Consider the following 22,954-nt stretch of genomic DNA (forward strand, 5'->3'; position numbering starts at 1 on the left):
TAATTATCACATAAAGATGCTTGACATTATTAGTCTTTAGGGAAATACAAAACAAAACTATATAAGGAGATATTATTTCATACCAACTACGATGGCTAAAATAAGAAAGACAATTATTTATGTTGGTGGGGAGAAATTGAAACTCACATGCATTACTGGGGAAAGTTCCTCAAAAAGTTAAATATAGAGTTTCTATATGGCCCAACAATTTTACTCCTAGGTATATATCATAGATGAAAACATTTCTACACAAAAATATGTATATGAATGTTCTCATCAGTGTTATTCAGAATAACCCAAAAGTGAAAATAAACCAAATCTTCATCAGCTGATGAACGGATAAGCAAAATATGGTATATGTATTCAATTGAATACTTAAGTAACAACAATAACATCACAGAAATTAAATACTAATACTTGATACCACATTGGTAAACTTGAAAAATACTGTACTAAGTGAAAAAAGCCACATATAAAAGACAACATATTTATAATTTAATTTATATAAAATGTTCTGAATAGGCAAATCCATAGAGGCAGAAAGATTAGTGGTTGACAAGAGGTAGCAGTGACTAATACTACCAGTAAGCATGGGATTTACTTTTGGGGGTGATAAAAGTGTTGTGGAGTTAAAAGTTTTAGTATCTTTAAAAATTGTAGTGTATCTCTGTGAGTACACTAAAAATTTATGAAATGTGTACTTTAAAGGGGTAAATTTTATTGAATGTGGATTATATTCAATTTTTAAAATCATTAATAAATGATTAATGAAAACTTCCAGATCTAGTAGTGATGGAGTAGATAATTGAGACCAGCAGCTCCACTGCGTACGTGTACAAAAGCTGAAAGTAATGTAAACATTCTGTGGTTTACTCTAATATATAGAATTTTAAAAAATTCTTTTTAGTTATAGATGGATACAATACCTTTATTTTATTTATTTATTTTTATGTAATGCTGAGGATTAAACCCAGTGCCTCACATGTACTAGGTAAGTGCTCTTCCACTGAGCCCCAGCCCCAGCCCCTAATATACAGAAGAATTTAATCAACATAATCTTCCTGGAGTCTTGAGAGATCCAAAAAGTTTACTAAGAATACTGGGATACAGAAGAGGATGGATCCCTGGGGAGATAAGCCCAATGTTTCCAGGTCTAGAGAGAGCAGGTGACAGCTACTCAGAACTAGGGAGGCAGATTTGAGCACAGGGCTCACCAAGGTGGTGAACCTTAACAGCAACCACTCAGCTGTGGACCAGGAGGACCTTGGATATCTGCACCCGGGAATATGGTTAACCGAAGTAGACAGGCTCAGTAGACAGGACTGCAGCTGTTTGGAATCATAATGTTCTCTAAAATTGGAGTGAGGTGATTATTCTGTGCTTAATGTTCCAAAGATCCTGGTAGAAGCAAATCGTTATTTTTTTTGGAAGAAGATAGTTTCATAAATTTCAAATTATGTCTTCAATAAGATATTGAAATTAGAATGCTTGGGAAACAGTCATAAATAACCAGGTACCTAGACTAGACTGTATCAACACAAACCATCAGAAATGCATAAACACACAAAAGTTCTGATTTAAAAAAGTGGAAGCCAGAAGGCAACTTGATGTCTTCTAAAGGATGAAAGAAAATAACTGCAGATGTGGAATCCGTGCTTAACCAATAATCCTGTGCTTAACCAGAATGAAGTAGTAAAAGAGTAAATAGCCTTGTGTTGTTCCTATCTTGATCTTAGAGAAAGTGGTTGTGCTAATTTACAGTCCTACCAATATGTATTTAATGTATCTTTTTCCTTCACATCCTTGCCAGCATTTATTATTATTTGTATTCTTTTTTTTTTTTTTTGGTACTGGGGGTTGAACCCAGGGGCACTTAGCCACTGAACCAGATGGGACCTCACTAAATTGCTGAGGCTGTCTTTGAACTCAGTCCTCCTGCTTCAGTCTTCCAAGCCACTGGGATTACAGGCTGTGCTACTGCACTGGGTTTATTGTATTCTTGATATCTGCATTCTGATTGAAGGGAGATGAAATCTTAATATAGGGTGGTTTTTTGGGGTACTGGGGATTGAGCCCAGGGTTGCTTAACCATGAGTCACATTCTCAACCCTTTTTGGTATTTTATTTAGAGACAGGGTCTTACTGAACTGTTTAGGGACCTGCCAAAATGCTAAGGCTGGCTTTGAACTTGAGATCCTCTGATCTCAGTCTCCCAAGCCACTGGGATAACAGGCATGTGCCATCATGCCCAACTTAATGCAGCTTTGATTTGCATTTCCATAATTGCTAGAGATGTTGAATATTTTTTCATATATTTGTTGGCCATTCGTGTTTTTTTCTTGTGAGAAATTTGTTCTTTTGCCCTTTTATTGATTGGATTATTATTATTTTTTGATATTGAGTTTGTTCCTTTTAGATATATGTGACAGTAGAGTGAATTTTGACATACTATACATACATGGAGTATAATTTATTCTAATTAGGATCCCATTCTTGTGGTTCTACAGGATGTGGAGTTTCACTGGTCATGTATTCACATATGAACATGGGAAAGTTATGTCCAATTCATTCTATTGTCTCTCTTGTTTCCATCCTCTGCCCTTCCCTTCATTCTGCTTTGTCTAATCCAATGAACTTCCATTTTTTCCATCCCCACCATGCCTTATTGTTCGTTAGTATCTACATATTAGAGAGAACATTCAGCCTTTGGTTCTTTGGGATTGGCTTATTTCACTTAGCATGATAGTTTCCAGTATGATCCATTTACTGGCAAATACCATAATTCCATTCTTCTTTATGGCTAAGTAACAGTCCATTGTGTATATATACCACATTTTCTTTACCCATTCATCTGTTAAAGAGCATGTAGGTTGGTTCCATAGCTTAGCTGTTGTGAATTGAGCTGCTATAAACATTGATGTGGCTGTATCACAGTAGTATGCTGATTTTAAGTTCTTTGGGTATATTCTGAGGAGTGGGATAATTGTATCAAATAGAGGTTCCATTCCAAGTTTTCTGAGGAAATTCCATACCAATTTCCATAGTGGTTACACCAGTTTCCAGTCCCACCAGCAATGTGAGTGAACCTTTTCCCCCACATCTCCGCCAACATTTATAGTTACTTGTATTCTTGGTAATTGCCATTCTGACTGGAGTGAGATGGAATCTCAGTGTAGTTTTAATTTGCAATTCTCTAATTGCTAGAGATGTTGAACATTTTTTCATTTTATTTATTAACCATTCATATTTCCTGTTCTGTGAAGTGCCTATTCAGTTCCTGTGATTTTTTTTTTTTTTGTTTCGTTTTACATTTTTTGAGTTCTTTGTATATCCTGGAGATGAATGCTGTATTCGAGGTGCTGGTGGCAAAGATTTTCTCCCATTCAGTAACTCTGTCTTTATATTTTTGATTGTTTCCTTTGCTGTGAAGAAGCTTTTTAGTTTGATACCATTCCATTTATTGATTCTTGATTTTATTTCTTAGGCTTTAGGAGTCTTGTTGAGGAAGCTGGTTCCTAAGCCAACATGATGGAGTGTTGGGCCCACATTTTCTTCTAGGAGGTACAGGGTCTCTGGTCTAATTCCGAGGTCCTTGATCCATTTGAGTTGAGTTTTGTGTAGGGTGAGAGATAGGGTTCAATTTCATTCTACTACATATGGATTTCCAGTTTTCCCTGTACCATTTGTTGAAGAGGCTGTCTTCTCTCTAATACATTTTTAACTGTATTTATGTGGGTTTGTCTCTGTGTCTTCTATTCTGTTCCACTGGTCTTCATGTCTGTTTTTGTGCCAATACCATGCTGTTTTTGTTACTATAGCTCTATAATATAATTTAAGTTCTGGTATTGTGATGCTTCCTTCCTGCTTTACTTTTCTTGCTGAGGATTACTTTGGCTAGTCTGGGTCTCTTATTTTTCCAAATAAATGTCATGACTGCTTTTTCTATTTCTATGAAGGATGTCATTGATTTTTTTTTATTGTAAAAAAATGGGATATACGTTGTTTCTCTGTTTGTACATGGAGTAAAGGCATACCATTTGTGTAATCATAAATTTACATAGGGTAATGTTGTTTGATTCATTGTTTTTTTTTCCCTGCCCCCCACCCCTCCCACCCCTCTTATCCCTCTATACAGTTCTTCCTTCCTCCATTCTTGCCCCCCTCCCACCCACCATTATGTGTCATCATCCGCTTATCAGTGAGATCATTCGTCCTTTGGTTTTTGATATTGGCTTATCTCACTTAGCATGATATTCTCCAATTTCATCCATTTGCCTGCAAATGCCATAATTTTATCATTCTTTATGGCGGAGTAATATTCCGTTGTATATATATATACCACAGTTTCTTTATCCATTCATTAATTGAAGGACGTCTAGGTTGGTTCCACAATCTGGCTATAGTGAATTGAGCAGCTATGAACATTGTTGTGGCTGTATCTCTGTAGTATGCTGATTTTAAGTCCTTTGGGTATAGGCCAAGGAGTGGGATAGCTGGGTCAAATGGTGGTTCCATTCCAAGCTTTCTGAGGAATCTCCATACTGCTTTCCAGAGTGGCTGCACTAATTTGCAAGCCCACCAGCAAGTATGAGTGTACCTTTTTCTGCACATCCTCGCCAACAACTCTTGTTGCTTGTGTTCTTGATAGTCATTGAATTTTTAAATAGGAATTGCGTTAAATCTATATAGCACTGTTGGTAGTATGGCCATTTTGACAATATTAATTCTGTCTATTCAAGAACATGAGGTTATCTTTCCGTCTTCTAAGGTCATCTTTATTTTCTTTCTTTAGTGTCTGCAGTTTTCATTGTGAAGATCTTTCACCTATTTTGTAAGATTGATTTCCATGTATTTTATTTTATTTTTGAGGCTATTGTGAATGGGTTAGTTTTCCTATTTTATCTTTCAGCTGATTCATCATTAGTATATAGGAACACAATTACACAATTAATACTCACAAATATGGGTGTTAATTTTATATTTTATATCCTGCTACTTTGCCGATTCGTTTATGAGTTCTAGAAACTCTCTGGTGGAGTCTTTTGGGTCTCTTAAATATAGAATCATGTCATCAGCAAAAAGGGATAATTTGAGCTCTTTTCCTATTCACATCCCTTTAAATTCTTCATTTTGTCTAATTGCTGTGGGTAGGGTTTCGAGGACTATGTTGAATAGAAGTGGTGAAAGAGGGCATCCCTTCTAGTTTTTAGAGGGAAAGCTTTAAAATTTTCTTCATTAAGAATGATGTTCGCCTTGGGTTTAACATATGTAGTAGCTTTTACAATGTTGAGGTATGTTCCTACTATCCCTGGTTTTTTTAGTATTTTGAGCATGAATGAGTTCTGAATTTTGTCAACTGCTTTTTCTGCATCTATTGAGATAATCATGTGATTCTTATCTTTGAGTCTATTGATGTGATGAATTACTTTTATTGTTTTCTGTATGTTCAACCAACCTTGCATCCTTGGGATGAACCCCACTTGATCACGGTGCATGTGTTTTTGGTATGAGTGTTTTGAGTTCTATATATATTCTGGATGTTAATCCCATCAGAGGAGTAGCTAGCAAAGGTTTTTTCCCATTTCATACGCTCTCTCTTTACTCTTAATCTTTTCCTTTGCTGTGCTGAAGTGTTTTAATTTGATTGCATCCCACTTATTGATTCTTGGTGTTATGTTTTGAGCTTTAGGGGTCTTGTTGAGGAAGTTGTTGCACCGGTATGATGGAGTGTTGACCCTATGTTTTCTTCTAGTAGTTGCAAGGTTTCTGGCCTAATTCCTAAGACTTTGATCCACTTTTGACTTTTGTGTAGTGAGAGATAGGGATCTAGTTTCATTCTTCTACATATGGTTGTCTGGTTTTTCTGGCACCATTTGTTAAAAAAGGCTATCTTTTCTCCAACATATATTTTTGGCACCTTTGTCAAGTATCAGATAACTTTAACTGTGTGTGTTTGTCTTTATGTCTTCTATTCCATTGATATTCATGTCTATTTTAATGCCAATACTCTGCTGTTTTTATTACCATAACTCTGTAGTATAATTTGAGATTAGGTATTGTGATGCTTCCAGCATTGCTGTTCTTGTTCAGTATTGCATTGGCTATTCTGGGTCTTTTATTCCTCCAAATGATTTTTAGGACTGCCTTTTCTAGTTCTGTTAAAAATATTATTGGTATTTTGATGGGGGTTGTATTGAATTTGTATAATGCTTTTAGTAATATGGCCACTTTGACAATGTTAATTCTTCCCATCCAAGAACATGGGACAGTTTTCCATCTTTAAAGGTCTTTAATTTCTTTCTTCAGTGTCCTGTAGTTTTCATTGTAGAGGTCTTTTACCTCCTTTATTTAGATTTACTTTATTTTTATTTTTTTGAGGTTATTAGCTGTGAATGTTATAGTTTTCCTAATTGTCTGAGAAGATTCATTATTGGAATATAGGAAAGCTATCAATTTATATATGTCAATCATGTATCCTGCTACTTTGTTGAATTTATTTATCAGCTTTAGAAGTCCTCTGGTGCAGTTTTTGGGTCTTCCAGGTATAAGATCATATCATCAGGAAACAAATAATTTGACTCCTTCTTTTCCTATATGTATCCTTTAATTTCCTTTGCTTGCCTAATAGCTCTGGATAGAATTTCAAGAGCAAGAGTAGTGAGAGTGGACATCCTTTTTTCACTCACATTTTTTTTTTTTTTTATAGAGGAATCAAACATCAGGCAATGTGTTTATTTGACTCTAGATTGAGTTGCCAAAAATTAATTTTCAGAAAGTCACTTCCAGAATGAAAATATTTGTCAAAATCCAAATTACCAACACAAAATTCTCTATATTACCAATTTGGTAAGATAAGTTAAAAAGTCCAAGCTCCACTCATGTCTCAGCCTTTTGTGAGGCAAGTCCAGGAAAAGGGGCAGAGTGTAAGTATACTAAACTGAAGACGAACTGCAAAACAACTGAGAAAAACTGCACTATCAGTATATCAAGTGACAGGGGTAGACACTGACCTAAAGCTGTGAAAAAACCAAAATCGATTTGACAAACCAGCTTTCAGCCTCTACCAACAAGAAAGAAATTTAATAGAAATTTAAACAAAACTGGTTTTATTTCATAAGATGTCTACAGATAGTCAGGGTATGGTACTAGATCAGCAGCCCAACATGATGAACATTGGTATCTCTTTGGTTCCCTTTATCCTTCCTTCCTCATGTTTGAAAGGACCACTCCAGCTTTTGCCATATCTTCAGTATGTGTTTCAAAACTAAGGAAAAAGGTGGCTTAGCCACTTTTATTACTTCTATTGGGAAGCAAATCTTTCCCAGAAATCCTGCAAATGTGTCCTAAGGCTACCTGTAACTGCAAGAGTCTGGGCAGGTGAGCAGTTAGCTTTCCCAACTTCTTTACTGATGGCAAGTAAAGGAGAAGGGTGTTGGGAATGGCTGACAAGTTGGGCCACCAACGTTATCTTCACATACAAGTAATTTCTTTTTCAAAATGGGTAATTTTATGTCAAGAAATTTCTGTTGATAATTTAAAGATTAAAAATTGGAACTCATTCTTTAAATCATGAAATATTTTTATCAATTGCATTTCTTTTTCTTGCTTTATTTTCCCCCTAATGTTCAATAAGGGAAATATAGAACTAAAATAAAATTAATCCTTTCTTAAACTTAATGGATTATTCTGTGGTACTGAGGATTGAACACAGGATCTTATGCATGCTAGGCAAGTGCTCCAGCACAGAGTTACATCCCCAGCCCTTTTTTAAGTTTTTTATTTTGAGAGAGGGTCTTGCTAAGAAGCCAAGGCTAGCCTAGAACTTGTGATTCTCCTACCTCAGCCTCCTGAGTTGCTGGGAATACAGGTGTGTGCCACTGCAGTCGGCTTAAAATTACTTAATCTTTCAAGAAAGAGTAGGCAAAACCAAAACACATTTTTAAAAATTTGTGTATTATAGTTGCACATAATGGTGGAATTTTTTGTTACATATTCATACATGCACACAATATAACAATATAATTTGGCTAGTCATGCCCCAGCACATCTCCCCTGTGAAAGCGGACATCCTTGTCTTGTTGTGTGACATATTTTTTTTTACATCTTTATAGTTTTAATTTTTTTGTCCTTTAAAGTGGTATCTTGTAGCTACTGTGCAGTTGGATCTTTAAAAAAAAACCCAATTTTATAATCTCTGCTGTTTTATTGAGGTGTTTATGCCATTTACATTTAGCATGGTTATTCAAGTTGCTGGGTTTTAATTTTCTATCTTGTTTTTTTAATTTATTTTAATTAAAAATCATCAATTTACATAGGGCAATGTTGTTTGATTCATTCTGTTATTTTTTCCCCTTCCCCCCCACCCCTGCCACCCCTCTTTTTCCTCTATACAGTCCTTCCTTCCTCCATTCTTACCACCCTCCTTATCCCTAACCCTAAACCTAACCCTAACCCTAACACTAACCCCTCCTACACCCCCTTATATGTCCTCATCCGCTTATCAGCAAGATCATTTGTCCTTTAGTTTTTTGAGATTGGCTTATCTCACTTAGCATGATATCCTCCAATTTCATCCATTTGCCTGCAAATGCCATAATTTTATCATTCTTCATGGCGGAGTAATATTCCATTGTATATATATGCCACAGTTTCTTTATCCATTCATCAACTGAAGGGCATCTAGGTTGGTTCCACAATCTGGCTATAGTGAATTGAGCAGCTATGAACATTGATGTGGCTGTATCTCTGTAGTATGCTGATTTTAAGTCCTTTGGGTTTAGGCCAAGGAGAGGGATAGCTGGGTCAAATGGTGGTTCCATTCCAAGCTTTCTGAGGAATCTCCATACTGCTTTCCAGAGTGGCTGCACTAATTTGCAAGCCCACCAGCAATGTATGAGTGTACCTTTTTCTGCACATCCTTGGCAGTACCTATTGTTGCTTGTGTTCTTGATAATCGCCATTCTAATTGGGGTGAGATGAAATCTTAGGGTAGTTTTGATTTGCATTTCTCTTATTACTAGAGATGTTGAACATTTTTTCATATATCTGTTGATTGCTTGTACATCATCTTCTGTGAAGTGTCTGTTCATTTCCTTAGCCCATTTGATGATTGGGTTATTTGTATTCTTGGTGTAGAGTTTTTTGAGTTCTTTATAGATTCTGGAAATTAGTGCTCTATCTGAAGTATGAGTGGCAAAGATATTCTCCCACTCTGTAGGCTCTCTCTTCACATTACTGATAGTTTCCTTTGCTGAGAGAAAGCTTTTTAGTTTGAATCTATCCCAGTGGTTGATTCTAGCTTTTATTTCTTGTGCTATGGGAGTCCTGTTAAGGAAGTCTGATCCTAAGCCAACAAGTTGAAGGTTTGGACCTACTTTTTCTTCTATAAGATGCAGGGTCTCTGGTCTGATTCCGAGGTCCTTGATCCATTTTGAGTTGAGTTTTGTGCAGGGTGAGAGATAGGGATTTAGTTTCATTCTGTTGCATATTCTATCTTGTTTATTTGTTTTCTTTTTGTCTCATCAGCTTTTGGTCACTTTTCTCTCTCTTTCTGATTTTATTTTTATTTTTTGTGGTACTGGGAATTGATCTAGGGGCATTCTACTACTAAGGTGTACTTGCAAACTTTTTTGTTTATTTTGAGATAGTCTTACCAGGCTAGCCTTGAATTTACAATCCTCCTGCTTTAGCCACCTGAGTTGCTAGGATTATAGGCAAGCATCACCATGCCTGGCATCTAATTTTATTTTTATTGATAATTAAAAATTTTTTTTTCTGTTCTTTGTTGGTTTGTTCACTGTGTCTCTTTGATTTGTGTGTGTGTGTGTGTGTGTGTGTGTGTGTGTATGAGACAGAGATATTATTTTGGGGTTCATAGTGTATACCTGATAATTCATGTTAGGGCAACTAACCACCATGCCATAGCCAACATGCAAACCAATAACTAGTTCTCAAAATGGAAACAGTTTTTGTTTGTTTGTTTGTTTGTTTTTACCAAAGGACCATGGCATTGCTTCATAACCTCAGGGCCCTTTTTTATTACTCTTTTATCTGGATTTTTAGTCTCAAAACATTATTCTTACCTTCCAGAGATATTTTGAGCACCATCAGATCCAAATAGGACCGATTAGTAAAGTGCCCTGTAATTCAGTCTGGATACTTCTGTTTCTCTGGGCCCTTGTCAACCATTGTCATTCAGTAAACAAATGTAGTGCTGTTACCTTTGAAAGGCATGCTAGTCAGTTTATCTTTTCTCAGTGGTATGGGTTGCAAGGTCCATCAGTTTGATCCTCACTTGCATCATATTCTTGATCTTTGACCAGCAGAAACTGATTGAGGTGGTAGGCTTCTGCAATTTTATAATTTCCATGGTCTGGCATATAACCTGAGGCATACATTACCATCTGTTTTTCACATATAATCAACATGTGAATGTCAATAACATGGATGAAAATAATGCTCTACAGGGTGTTAGAATGTTAGATCCTTGTAGGCGAAGGATCAGGAAATGTATTCTATAAAGGAACAGACAGGAAATAGTTAAGGTTTTGAGACCATATGGTCTCTGTTGTAGTTCTGCTTGGTATGATCCATGAAAGTAGCCATAAACACTATATAAAAGAATAGGTGGACTGAATTTGGCTTGTGGTGTCAACCCCTACTGTGAACTGTGGCAGAGTTGATGTAACATAGTGACCATATGGTAAATGTACTAATATCTCTGTCAAGTAAAAGCAAAATGTTTTTGATTTCCTCTGTTTATTGGACTTAAGAAAAAAGTTTATCAAATTAGTACCTACATATCAAGGCATGAATTAATACTATAAGGAAAAGTGCAGTTGGACTCTAGTAATCTGTCATCCTCTAAGACACACCCACTTTGGAGACCTAAACTGGAAAATTAAATGGTAATATAATAGTCATCACCACCTATGTAACCTTTAAGCCTTGGATGGTGGCACTAATCTCTGCAATTATTTTAGGGGTTAGTGTTTTGATGGTGTCTGGGTTGGATGAGCTACAAATTCTTCTTTTGGCCTTCCCTTCTATAGTAGTTCTAACTCCATGGGTCTGGTAGTCAGTGTTGCTAGGTATATCTGTCCATTTATACACACCCCCTGGAATTCAAGAGGATGACCTTAATGAGGTAGAGGTCCAGCCTGACCCACCAGGAGATGGAAACTTTGTTAGAAACTCTATGACTTCTATAAATTCCCTTCTGACCTTTATACCACAGCAGTTTATGCTGGGTCACCAAACATCAAACATTGGGAAAAAGGGGAGAATCTGAGTTTTGTTATTGTTTTAAGAAGGAGTAAAAAATAACTGACAACTAAAATGTATTTGAATCTTACATTTGCTTTTAATTCACACCAAAATCAACATGTTTTCAATAATCCTGAAGTTAAAAGAGTATTATGGGGAAACTTCTAAATAAAATTTCTCTTTTATTTTGGAATAAGGTTAATAATCACTTGATAAACATTGTTTTTAAAGCTTCCCTCCTTTCTATTACACTGTCTTTCAATTTCTTTTTTTCATTTTTTGTATTTTTTTCATTTTTGTATTCTGCACTTCTCTCCTTTTTTCTTTCTAACCCTTTGACAGGTCCGCCTCCTCCCAGTTTAGAAAGAATGTTTTTATCTTGGCCTACTTAATATTTACTGAAGTCTATAAATGTTCATCCTTTATAGATATAGAGTCAGTATATTAAATGAAAATACTATGTCCTATTTTTGCTTTTTTTCTTTTAAATGTTTCACTATGGAAACTTTCAAATATAGGCAGGGTAAACAGAATAATATAATTAATATTGTTGTAACCATCTTGCCAACTGTAGCAATGTATCAACATTTTGTCATTCTTGTTTCATCTCTACTCCCACCTATTGCCTTTTCATCTACTTGAGAATTTATTTCTATAGTTCTTTTTTTTTTTTTTTAAGGAAATTTGTTATCTTTCTATAGACTTCTGGTTTTAAAATACACGTTTTATTCATATTCGGTTGTGTTGAGGTCAACAGGCCAGGAGATGACTGCCATTGCAATGATGGTTTTTTAATACTAACAGATCCCTGGAGAAGGGAAAGGAGAAAATGTGAGCAAGAACCTTTACTGTAGTTTCCAAGGGAAGAATTGAATCAGAGTGAGGATGTTTAAGATTGTGTAATTTCAGTAGGCTCTGGGGCACAGGGGCTGTCTGTAGCTGTGTGATGCCTGGCTGTGGGGTAAGTAGGGCAGGGAAATTGGCTCTGAGTATGAGAGAAGGTGCTTGAGAGTGTGAGGCTCACTTGGGTCAGTTTTTTGCCAGTTTTAAGAACCTGCTAACCCTGGGAAGCAAGGCCCCAAGATGTCAAAGCATCAGAAATACAGAATAAAAAGACATGATTACTATATTCCATAGTCTGCCTCTTTAACAAATACATAACATTTCCATTTCCCCTAGAAAGTTGCTCTGTGTCCTTTCCCAGACTCCACTTCCCTCTCGATAACTTCCCTCTTTGATTTTTTTCACTTTATACTCATTGTTTGTTCTAGAACTTCATATACTAAGATTATATTGTGTGACTCATATTGTATGGCCTCGTTTCCTTAGCATAATGTCATACATGTTGCATGTCTCAATAGTTTGTTCCTTTTATTGCTGAGTAGTATTCCTTTGTGTGCGCATCCCACAACTTGTTTATTTATTCTCTTGCTGATGGACTTTAATTTGTTTTCGGTGTTTGGTTAATGTTAACAAAACTCAATGAACATTTGTCTTTTTGTTGATGTTTTCATTTTCCTTGAGTCAATATTAGGGGTGGAGTGCTTGGTCAAAATGTTAGTTGCATTTTTAAGTCTTTAAGAATTGCCAGTTTTCTGGAGTTAGTTGCATCATTTTACATTTCCATAAGCATTGTATGAGCATTGTGATTATTTGACTTCTTATCAATATTTAAGGTTGCTACTCTTTTTAATTTTTGTCCTGTTTTTGTTTTTAAAAAACTTCACTGAACCTTAAGTTTAATACACATCTGTCACTTTCTGACACCTGATTTTTTAAAGTCTATTTTGTTGTTTTCTAGACAATTACCAGTTGCTCAAATATGCTACTGTTTTGTCTGGTGCCTCCAAACCAAATAGAATTCTCTCTCACAAACACACGCACTCACACACATGTTCACATCTCCTAATCCACTATGTACTTATTGCCTTTTTTTCCCCAAAGTAATATCCTAAATTTTCTGAGACAGTTTATGAAGATTGTAAAGATATTAAGATGGGAAAAGGTAATATAATTCAGTAAATAAATACAAGGTAGAATGTGATATGTGCTTCAAAAGAGATAAAAAGGAAGTACCACTTTAGGTCTTGGGACCTTGAAGGACATGCAGACTTTTGACAGGTGGTGATAAGGAATGGCATCACTGGTCAAAAGAATACTGTTTTTGTACCATGTAGTTAGTCTCATTCTGTTGTGCTTCAAGAGTAAATTATACTCACTTAGATGTTATTGACCTGAAAATTCCCTTACTTTCCATTGCATATTCCTCCATATATTTGGGGCACCTTGAATATCAATATCTTCTGAACTTTACCTTTGACTTGGGGCATAAGTGCTGTGGTATTATGATTAAGTTTAAGGTTTAGAATGTTATCATCTTTTTGAATTCTCAATGACCGTTCTGGGACCCTGCTTCATTTATTGTTTTTTCTCTTTCTTGATGCTTCTATTTCATCTTCACTGAATTATTTTATTCCACATAACATATTCATTCCAGGTAGCATATTGTAGATTTCTTCCCTCGCCCATTCCTGTACACACACTGTAGGAGAAAAATAATTATTGTTATCTGTTTTCTCTATTAGTCATTTATTCTGTTTATTTGGCTTTTAACTGCAATAATATTCATTTATGCTTTTATCTCTTACTATCATTTTAAAATTCTTGTCTGAATTTTGCCTTCATCTACTTGAATTATTTTATAAATCTAGGATTTTTCTTTCTCTTTAAATTCAGATTTTCTTTGGCTTATATAGGCATTGTTAGCTCCATCTTTCTTATTGATGGTCTCCCTTGCTATGCTTTTATGGTTCTTTACTCTTCTGGTTCTTCCACATCTGTCTTCCCAAACTTCTTTACCTGCTCTGAATGGCAGTATCTACCAAGCATTTGCCATTGACCTGCTTTTTCCTTTGATATTCTCATCTAAACCCTTTCCTACAGGTGCAGACCTCCTTTGCTTCTCCAGTGGTAATACTCTTCCATTTTTCAATTGCTTGTTAAACATGCTTCATCATACCTCCAAATTTGGTAGGTTCAAAACATCCTCATTCTTGATCAAACCTGAGTTTCTTTCTGTGGATCATTTGCTAGCACCCTCATCTTTCCAGACACCAAGACATAAAACTTGGCATTTTCTTTGTTTTTGTTTTTTTTTTTTCTTAGACATATTTTATTGGTGCATTACAGTTGTACATGATTGGATTTGTTGTTACATATTCTTACTTGGACACAATGTAACAATGTGTTTTCATCAATATTACTCCCATTTTTAAAAATTCCCTTTTGGTTCCCACATTAATTAGTTGCCATTTCTAATAGTTTTAACCTCTGTGATGTCTCTTACTTTTTTCTTGTTTGCCATTTCTTCTCATAATTCAGGCCCTCTTGTGAGTCAGTCTTTTGCAGTGATTTCCTCCTTATGCGCTCACTACTGTAAAATTGTAGAAAGAGCATGGATTTTGCAATTAGACAGTCCTAAGGTCTAATTGAGAAGATGGCCCTTACTAGCTATCTGACACAGCAAATTACTTAACCTCAATTTACCAATGAGAAATTTCAGGCACAGAGCAGTTAGTCATTCCTGACTGATGAAGTATTCTATTTTGAAGGATAAATGGGACAATGTGTGCTTCGTGAAAAGGCACTCAAAGTATTGTTTCTCTCTTCCTACTTTAAATCTCTTTATAACCCATTAATACATTATGCTTAAGCATTACCTTAACCATATCAGTCTCTTGTTCTTCAATGTTTCCCCATTATGTAATTTCCCATAATTCTTAGCCTAGTACTTGAGATTACTACTGTGCTTTGAGTTCCCTTTCTGATTTTATTTCCCTCTACTCTTCACAAACATAACTTTGAGCCAAACAAAACCATTATATCAGAATGGTTAAGAGCATGGGTTCTGGGATGGGTATAGGTCAGTAATAGAGTACTTGCCTGGCCTGTACAAGGCTCTGGGTTCTATCCCCAGCACTTCCAGTAAGAAAGAAAAAGGGAGGGAGTTCTAATGTCAGCCTACCTGGATTTAAATTCCAGTCTACTTACATCGTGTCCATGAGCAAATTAGTTTATTTTCCAAAACCTTAGTTTTTTCTTCTGAAAAAACAAAAACAGGATAATTATAGTGCCTACTGCTTTGGGTTATGGGAAAGATGAAATGAGATCATACATATAACGCACTTAGTGCCTGGCACATGGGGAACAGCTGCTATTAGGAGCAGTAGTGGTAGAAGTAGTAGGTGTTGAAGCTATTATGCGTTTCTCCCATTTCCGTCTCCACACTCATGTTCCATGCTCTGCATGGAATATGGTTCCTGTCCTTTATGCCTGATGACATTTTATTCATCTTCAGAGATCTTTCTTGCTTTTCCTCACTTTCTTTCCTCTTCAACCTTCCTTAAGTTGCTCTAACCAATAACCGTATTTCTAAGGGATTTCACCTTGCTTCTTTAGGAACTTTGAAAATCTGTAAATCATTGGTATGTTTTGAGAAAAATTTAATTTCGTTATGAAAATGCCATTATTGGGTTCAAGGAGACTAATTAAGGAAAAGGCATTGTGGCAGAAGATTATAGCAGAAACAAAGCAAGGCTTATCCAGGTGACACTGCTTTGGTTTCAGCAAAATTATTTTTTTCCCTACATTGGTTCTCATTTGTTATTGTTCCAAATGCACTCTTTCACCTGATAGTGCCTAGTGGTGCCAAACAAAATGTACAATAAGCATCTTTGGATAACAAAATTATACTGCAGTAAAAAATAACATTGATAGCAAGTTTAAAATGTGGTTAAATATCTAATTCAGTTATTAAAATGGAAAATTGTCTTGTAAGCGTGACCCCCCTTGTGTTGTGTGAAGATGAAATTTTCTTGATAACCATTCTCAGAATGCAAGCCACAGGTCCTGGGAACAGGGTGAGGGTGGAAGTAGGGAAATTGCCACTTCAGAATTTCTTTCTCACAGTGATTTGGCAGAGTGCCAGCCTGTCCTTGAGTACAATGTATACCTTGTCCTTGTTAAAGGAGGCCTATCATTTGCTTTTATGCCTTTAAAAATATTTTTGGTCATTCCAAAATAATTAATTCATAAATGGTATACTATTATTATAAAGAGAATGTTCTAGGGCCAAAGGCAAGTGTTAGAAATGCAATAAATATTTAATTTAGGTAGACTTACTATTCATTTCTTAATTAGATATTCATCAACACTTGAAAATGGTAATATCTTTCTGTTGAATAGCCAGACCTTAACTGACTGATAGGAATTTTTAGTTACAGTACAGAATATTATCTGCTTTTTTTTTTGTTTTTAGTAAGGTAAACTCATTTTGTATACTTCAGAAGTGTGTTGCATAATCTATTCAGTTGTCAGTTGGTTTTATTTTTGAGGTCCATATTAAGAATTTCTTTTTAAAATTAAGGTCAGTTTCCTCTTGCTCACTGAGAAGGGGTGGAGAGGGAGGGAAGCTGCAGAATATGACTAATTGGTATACCAATTGGGTAGATTTTTAAATGTGAGGTTTTTTTTTTTTTTTTTCCTACTGACAAAAAACTTGGAACCAGTACTCACAGAAATATTTGATTTCCTATTTTCATATTGAAACCTCAAGGAAATTGATTGGGAGGCCAGGCATGAGCACAAAAGAAATTTAAGGAAATGTTGTTTCATATTTTCTGCTGAACATGAAAAATAAATACTTTTTTTGTGATATGTTGATTTTGTTTTTATAAACTGGGGAAGCTTTTCTGCTGTAGTGGCCGAATATAATTTGGAAAGATTTAAGCCCATCCTTATATTAATGTTCCACCTCATTAACTTCATTGTTGGGCTTTTACACTTCAGTGGTTTGAATAAAATAATCAAAATGTGATTCTGTTGTCCTCTCTCTGCTCTGTCTCTCTTCTGAGGTCTAATGGTTATGTATTTAATTTTGTGTTTTCATTTAGACTCTATTGTTAATTCTACCAGTGCAAAATGATGATGAAGGGAAGCTGTTATATAACTGAAGCCCTGAAAGATGAGGAAATATATTTGTTAGGATAAAATGGTCACTTCTGAAACTGGTATTTTATCATTTTTGCCTTCAAGTGGTATTCAGAGGACCAAGAATCTCACAGCTATAGGAGCACATTCTGTTGTGGAGTTCTGATTGGTGATTATATATGTGCTTTCACATATATCCAGTGATATTTATAGCCCTGAGATCCAAATAAGGGGAAGCTTTGCTTAAAAGCAAACTATGTTCTTAAAAATGTTTTCTAAGCATTCATAGTAAAAACAGGAATTATGTGATGAATTTTCAAGTAAAGTCACCTTGGTGAATATTCGCATCTACTTGCAAATAGTAGACATATTAAGGCAGTAGTTTTTTTCTAAATGATTTACTGCCAGATGTGAGCACTGTTACCCCTATATATCCCAAATGCAAGTTAGATGTCTTTGTTAAAAAAAATATAGAAAAAAGAAATTAATTTGATCTGAGTTCAGGGGAATGAAGCTTTTTTTTTGTCAAACATTTTGCATTTTAAAAGAATATTCAATTACTAAGATACATTGTATAAAATTACTTGTGTTTGAACCATTCAAATTGAGTAGTAAATTCTGTTTAGCCTTAAGTTCAGCTACACCAAGATACTGGTATTCCTTTCTAACCATTTCTTTTACTTTCCAGCTCACCAGCGACTGGAACCAGCAACTCTGTCAGGGATTGTGGCGTTTATCCTTAGTCTTTTATGTGGAGCTCTGAATTTAATTCGCGGCTTTCATGCCATAGAAAGTCTCCTACAGGTACTGTGCTATTTTTACAATTTCAGTTGACTGTACCTATTCATTCTACTTGTTATATAATTGATTTGAATTGGTTTTGGATATTAGTGCAGCTCAGAGTACATGCTCAAATCTGTGTCCTTTATATCTAGCCTGTTCTCCCTTCAGAAACACTCATTTCTAGTTGACTTCTTAATCAGCCCATGGTTATTTATCACCTCTGATAGGCATTGTTGATAGGCATGTTGAGGACACCAAGATGTATGTGACATGGGTCCTGCAGTCTCACAGCTTAATCTGAAATGGGGAGGCAAAGAAGTCCATGAGTAATTGCCAAATATGCAGAGTTGGGAAAAGAAGAGGTCAGTGTAAGTCAGGATAGGAGAAGATGACTTTGTGGAAGAGAGGTGAGCTGTCCTGGAAGGACCTGAGTAGGTAGAGAGCAGTGGAAGAATTAAGGGGCACACAGGAGCTGCATTTGTATCCCACTTCTGTATATTTCTACTTAGTTATCTGTTCCTTTTTTGGTTGGTGGTCTTTTAAAACCTGAACTACCTGAGAGGCCACTGATTTTTTTCAGATATTACCAACTCTTTCATTTTCCAGTGGAGTTACTTCCAGAGACTGTAGCGTCAGAATATACTGAATTTTTCCTCTTACGCTTTTTATAAACTCTTTAAAATTTCCTTTCTTAGAGTTGGGCACATTTGAGACTTTGTTTCTACTCACTTTCTCTGCTTTCTCTGACTATTTCTTGACACTTCCATGTTGTGAATCAGTTTTTTTTTTTTCTTTCTTTGGTCAGCATTAAGTTCAGAATATCATTTGTAAAACCCACTCCACACACTATATTCTGTTTTTCTTTTCTCTCTTCTCTCTTTTCTCTCTCTCTCTCTCTTTCTCTCTCTCTCTCTCTCTCTCTCTCTCTCTCTCTCTCTCTCTCTCTCTCTCTCTCTCTCTCTCATACTGGGGTTTGAATCCAGGGGTGCTTAAATGCTAACCTACATCCCCACAACCTGTTTTATTTTTTATTTTGAGACAGGGTCTTGCTAAGTTGCTAGGGCCATGCTAAGTTGCTGAGTCTGGTCTTGAGCTTGTGATCCTCTTGCATCAGCAATCCTCAAGATTATAGGCATGTGCCACCAGGCCTAGCTTTTTTTTTTTTTTTTTTTTTTTTTTTTTCTTGTATTTTTTATTGGTGCATTATAGTTGTAGATAATGGTGGGATTCATTGTTTCATATCATACATGCACAATGTAATAATATGATTTGGCCAGTATCATTCCCCAGTATTTCCCCCTTCCCTTTCCTCCTCTCTCCTCCACTGTGTTAGTTTGGGGGATACTCAGAGGGTACATTCTGAATGTACTCACCCCCCTCAAAGACAACAGTGGGCATAACATGTTCTGATGACAGAACTGTCCCTAAAGGGGAGCCATGGGGCTTCTTATTACCTCTCAGTTCTTCTTCCAAACATCCTTTGCCCATAGGTAAAGCTTCCATCCCCTTTCAGGCAGAGGATGCTGGTTACTGTCCCTTGGCCTTCCTGTCCTTGGCCTGCCTCTCAGCTCTGTCAGATTTATTCCAGCAGAAGTAGTTCAATTTTGAGCCAATCAACAAGTTGCCCAAAATAAGAAACATGAGCAATCTAGAAACTATTGACTGGAAAAGCTAATAAATAAGGTGCTCTTTTGTTTTTTAAATTGTATTAATGAAATGGAAACAACTGTAGTAGCAGTATGTGAAGAGTTGATTTTTGTTGGTGGAGCAGAGCAGAACTAGGTAGAGAAAAACTTTAATATTACAGAGCCTCACTTATATCCCTGACTCATAAGGTCCATGGAACCTGGGACTCAGATCATGTTACCTTTAAGTTTAAATGCAGACAAAGTTATTGTATCCCACAAAGTTGGGCTGATTTCTCCCTTCTCTCTTCTGATCATGACTTAAAAGCTAAGGAAAGTGTATAAACTACAACTTTTTATGCTTTTGAGATGATAGCATAAAACCTGTCTTGATTTCATAAGTGTTTCATGTTCCCCCTTATCAGTAATCTTTATCTCATTGCAGTTGATATAATTTTAGGTTTTAGAAGAACAATAATCTGATTAAACTAATTGCTCCGTACATGGAACTGATAGTTCTGAGATTTCTCAGTGTGTTTACATTTAAAAAAGAGAACTTTACAGACCAATATCTCTCAAGAACTTAGATATAAAAAGACTCAGCAGTTCATCAGCAAATCAAATTTAGCAATATATAAAAATGATTTTACACCACAATTAAGAGAGTTTTGTGCCGATGTATGCAAGACTGGTTCAATATTTGAAATCAATTAATGCAGTCTGTTATAGCAACAGTTTGAAGAAGGAAAGAACCACATGAGTATATTAATAGATGCAGAAAAAGCATTTGACATAAATTCAATCCCCATACATGATAAAAACTTGCAGCAAACTAGGAATAGAGGGAACTTCCTCACTTTGGTAAGGAACATCTACAAAATCCCCTACAGCTAGCATCATCCTTAGTGATGAGAAACCAGATGCTTTTTCCCCTAAGACAGAAACAAGGCAAGAATGTTCCCTTTTACCACTCCTATTCAGTATTCTACTGGAAGTAGAATTAATTAACTGTGGAAGTCAGTTAATTTAATAAGGCAGAAAAAGGAAGTAAAGGTATTCAGATTGTAAAGGAAGAAATAAAACTGTCTTTGTTTGTAGATGACATGATTGTTATGTGGAATGAAGGGGGAAAAAAAACAAACCCTGCAACTCATCAGTGATTATAGCAAGGTCACAGAATAGGAGGTTAAAATATAGAAAAGCCAGTTGCTCTCCTGTATGCTATCCAAGAACAATTGAAGTTTGAAATTAAAAATAATATCATTTGTATTGGAACCCAGAAAAAGAGGTACTTAAGAATAAATCTAACAAAAAATACAAGATCCATATAAACAACACTGTAAAACTCTGGTAAAAGAAATCAGAGATCTGAATAAATGGAGAGAGATTCCATGTTCACAGATAAGAAGACTCAATGTTATTGAAGTATCAGTTCTTCCCATTGTGGTCTATAAATTTAACACAATCTCAGTAAAAATCCTAGCAAGTTATTTTGGGAATATTGCTAAAGTGATTTTAAAGTCTATATGGAAAGGCCAGTGTACAAGGAAAAGCAAGCTGTTTTCTTTTGTATTCTCACTCATGGCACTCTGTACTTCTAGAACTTCACTTTTGCTACCAGATGTGTAGGTTTCCCCACACTGACCAGTTCTTCAACACCAGCTGAGTGTTCTACAATTCAGTTCAATTCTGACTCTCTCTACTTGGAGTTACCACAGACCTCACAGGTTAAGGTCTGTTAATCTGTGCAGATCTAGTTGTCACCTGTGATTATGACTAAGGCTGTAACTTGGAGCTTCTTACAACTCCCTCCTTTGATGGAATCATTGGCTAGAATGGTTCACAGAATTTAGGAAACACCTTACCCATTTGTTATAAAGAATATTACATGGATACAGATGAATAACCAGATGATGAGGTATAAAGGGGGAGATCTGAACTAGGAACATCTGTCCCTGTGAGGTTAAGGGGTACCACTGCCCGCACTTGTGGGTGTGTTCACCAACCCGGATGTTCTTCAAACCCATTTTAGAGATTTTTAGGAAGGCATGATTGATTATTAACTTCATCTCCAGCTCTCCTTTCCTCAGAAGATGGGATGGAGCTGAAAGTTCCCAGCTTCTGATCATGTCTTGATCTTTCTGGTAGCCAACCCCCACTTAAGAACCCACTAAGAGTTGCCTAAAAACAAAAGATGCTCTTATCACCCAGGAAATGCCAAGAGATTTAGGAGTTCTATGTCAAATGCCTCTGTAATTCAGGGAATTATAAAGGTCTTAAAAGCTCTGTGTCAGGACTAGAGTCAAAGATCAAATATTAGAACCGAAGATTCTTCTACCTTGTCTATTTATAAGGGTTTTAGGACCTCTGTGTCAGGAACAGGGGCCTATATTTATTCATTACTATTTCACACTGAGAATAGTCTGCACAGTACTGAAAAAGAACAATGAAATTTGGGAACTCACATTACCCAGCTTTATTATTATAAAGCTACAATAATTAAGATAGTGTGATACTGGCAAAAGAACAAATAGATCAATAGAATAGAATAGAATAGAAAGACCAAAAATAGACCTACATCTAAACTGTAAATTGATCTTTGGCAAAGGAGCAAAAGCAATTCCTTAGAGAAAGGATAGTCATTTCAATAAATGATGTTGGAATAACTGGAAATCCAAAAGCAAAAGTGTGAATCTTGACATGGATCTTACAGGTTTCATAAAATTAACTCAGAATGACTCACAGACCTACTGTAATGCACAGAACCATAAACTTTCTGAAAGGTAACATAGAAGAAAATCTGTGTGATATATATGTGACCTTGCGTTTAGCAATGAATTTTTAGACATAACACTGAAAGCACAATGAAAGGAGAAAATGATAAGTTGAACTTTATTAAATTCAACCACGTCTATTTTGTGAAAGACATTGTTAAGAGAATGGAAAGAAGCCACAGACTAGGAGAAAATATTTGTAAAATCGATCTAGGACTTGACTCCAAAATATACAAAGAACTCTTAAAACTCAAAAATAAGAAATCAAACAACCCAATTAACAAATGGTAAAATATCCAAGTAGATACCTCACCAGAGAAGATAAACAGATGGCAAATAAGTGTATGAAAAAAAAACTCGGCATCATATGTCCCTAGAGAATTGCAAATTAAACACCAAGAGATACCACTAGATACCTGTTAGAATGGGAAGGGGGAGCCCACAACCAAAAGTATCAAATACTGATGAGGATATGGAACAAAGGGAACTCTCATTCATTACTGATGAATGCAAATGGTA

General features: G+C 35.8%; 1 protein-coding gene across 2 annotated transcripts in view; it reads left to right on the forward strand.

Annotated features, from left to right (window-relative positions):
- Positions 1-22,954, forward strand: part of SEC22A (SEC22 homolog A, vesicle trafficking protein) — a 65,775-nt gene that overhangs the window by 21,461 nt on the left and 21,360 nt on the right. Inside the window, exon 5 of one of the 2 annotated variants that reach the window (XM_079155342.1) lies at positions 17,942-18,057. In XM_079155342.1, the coding sequence (XP_079011468.1) occupies positions 17,942-18,057 (116 nt within the window). Of the gene's footprint in view, positions 1-17,941; positions 18,063-22,954 lie in introns of both variants that reach the window. The other variant, XM_079155343.1, reaches the window with a different exon arrangement.

The sequence above is a fragment of the Sciurus vulgaris genome (assembly GCF_902686455.1).
Source record: "Sciurus vulgaris genome assembly, chromosome: 10".
Taxonomy (NCBI): Eukaryota; Metazoa; Chordata; class Mammalia; order Rodentia; family Sciuridae; genus Sciurus; species Sciurus vulgaris.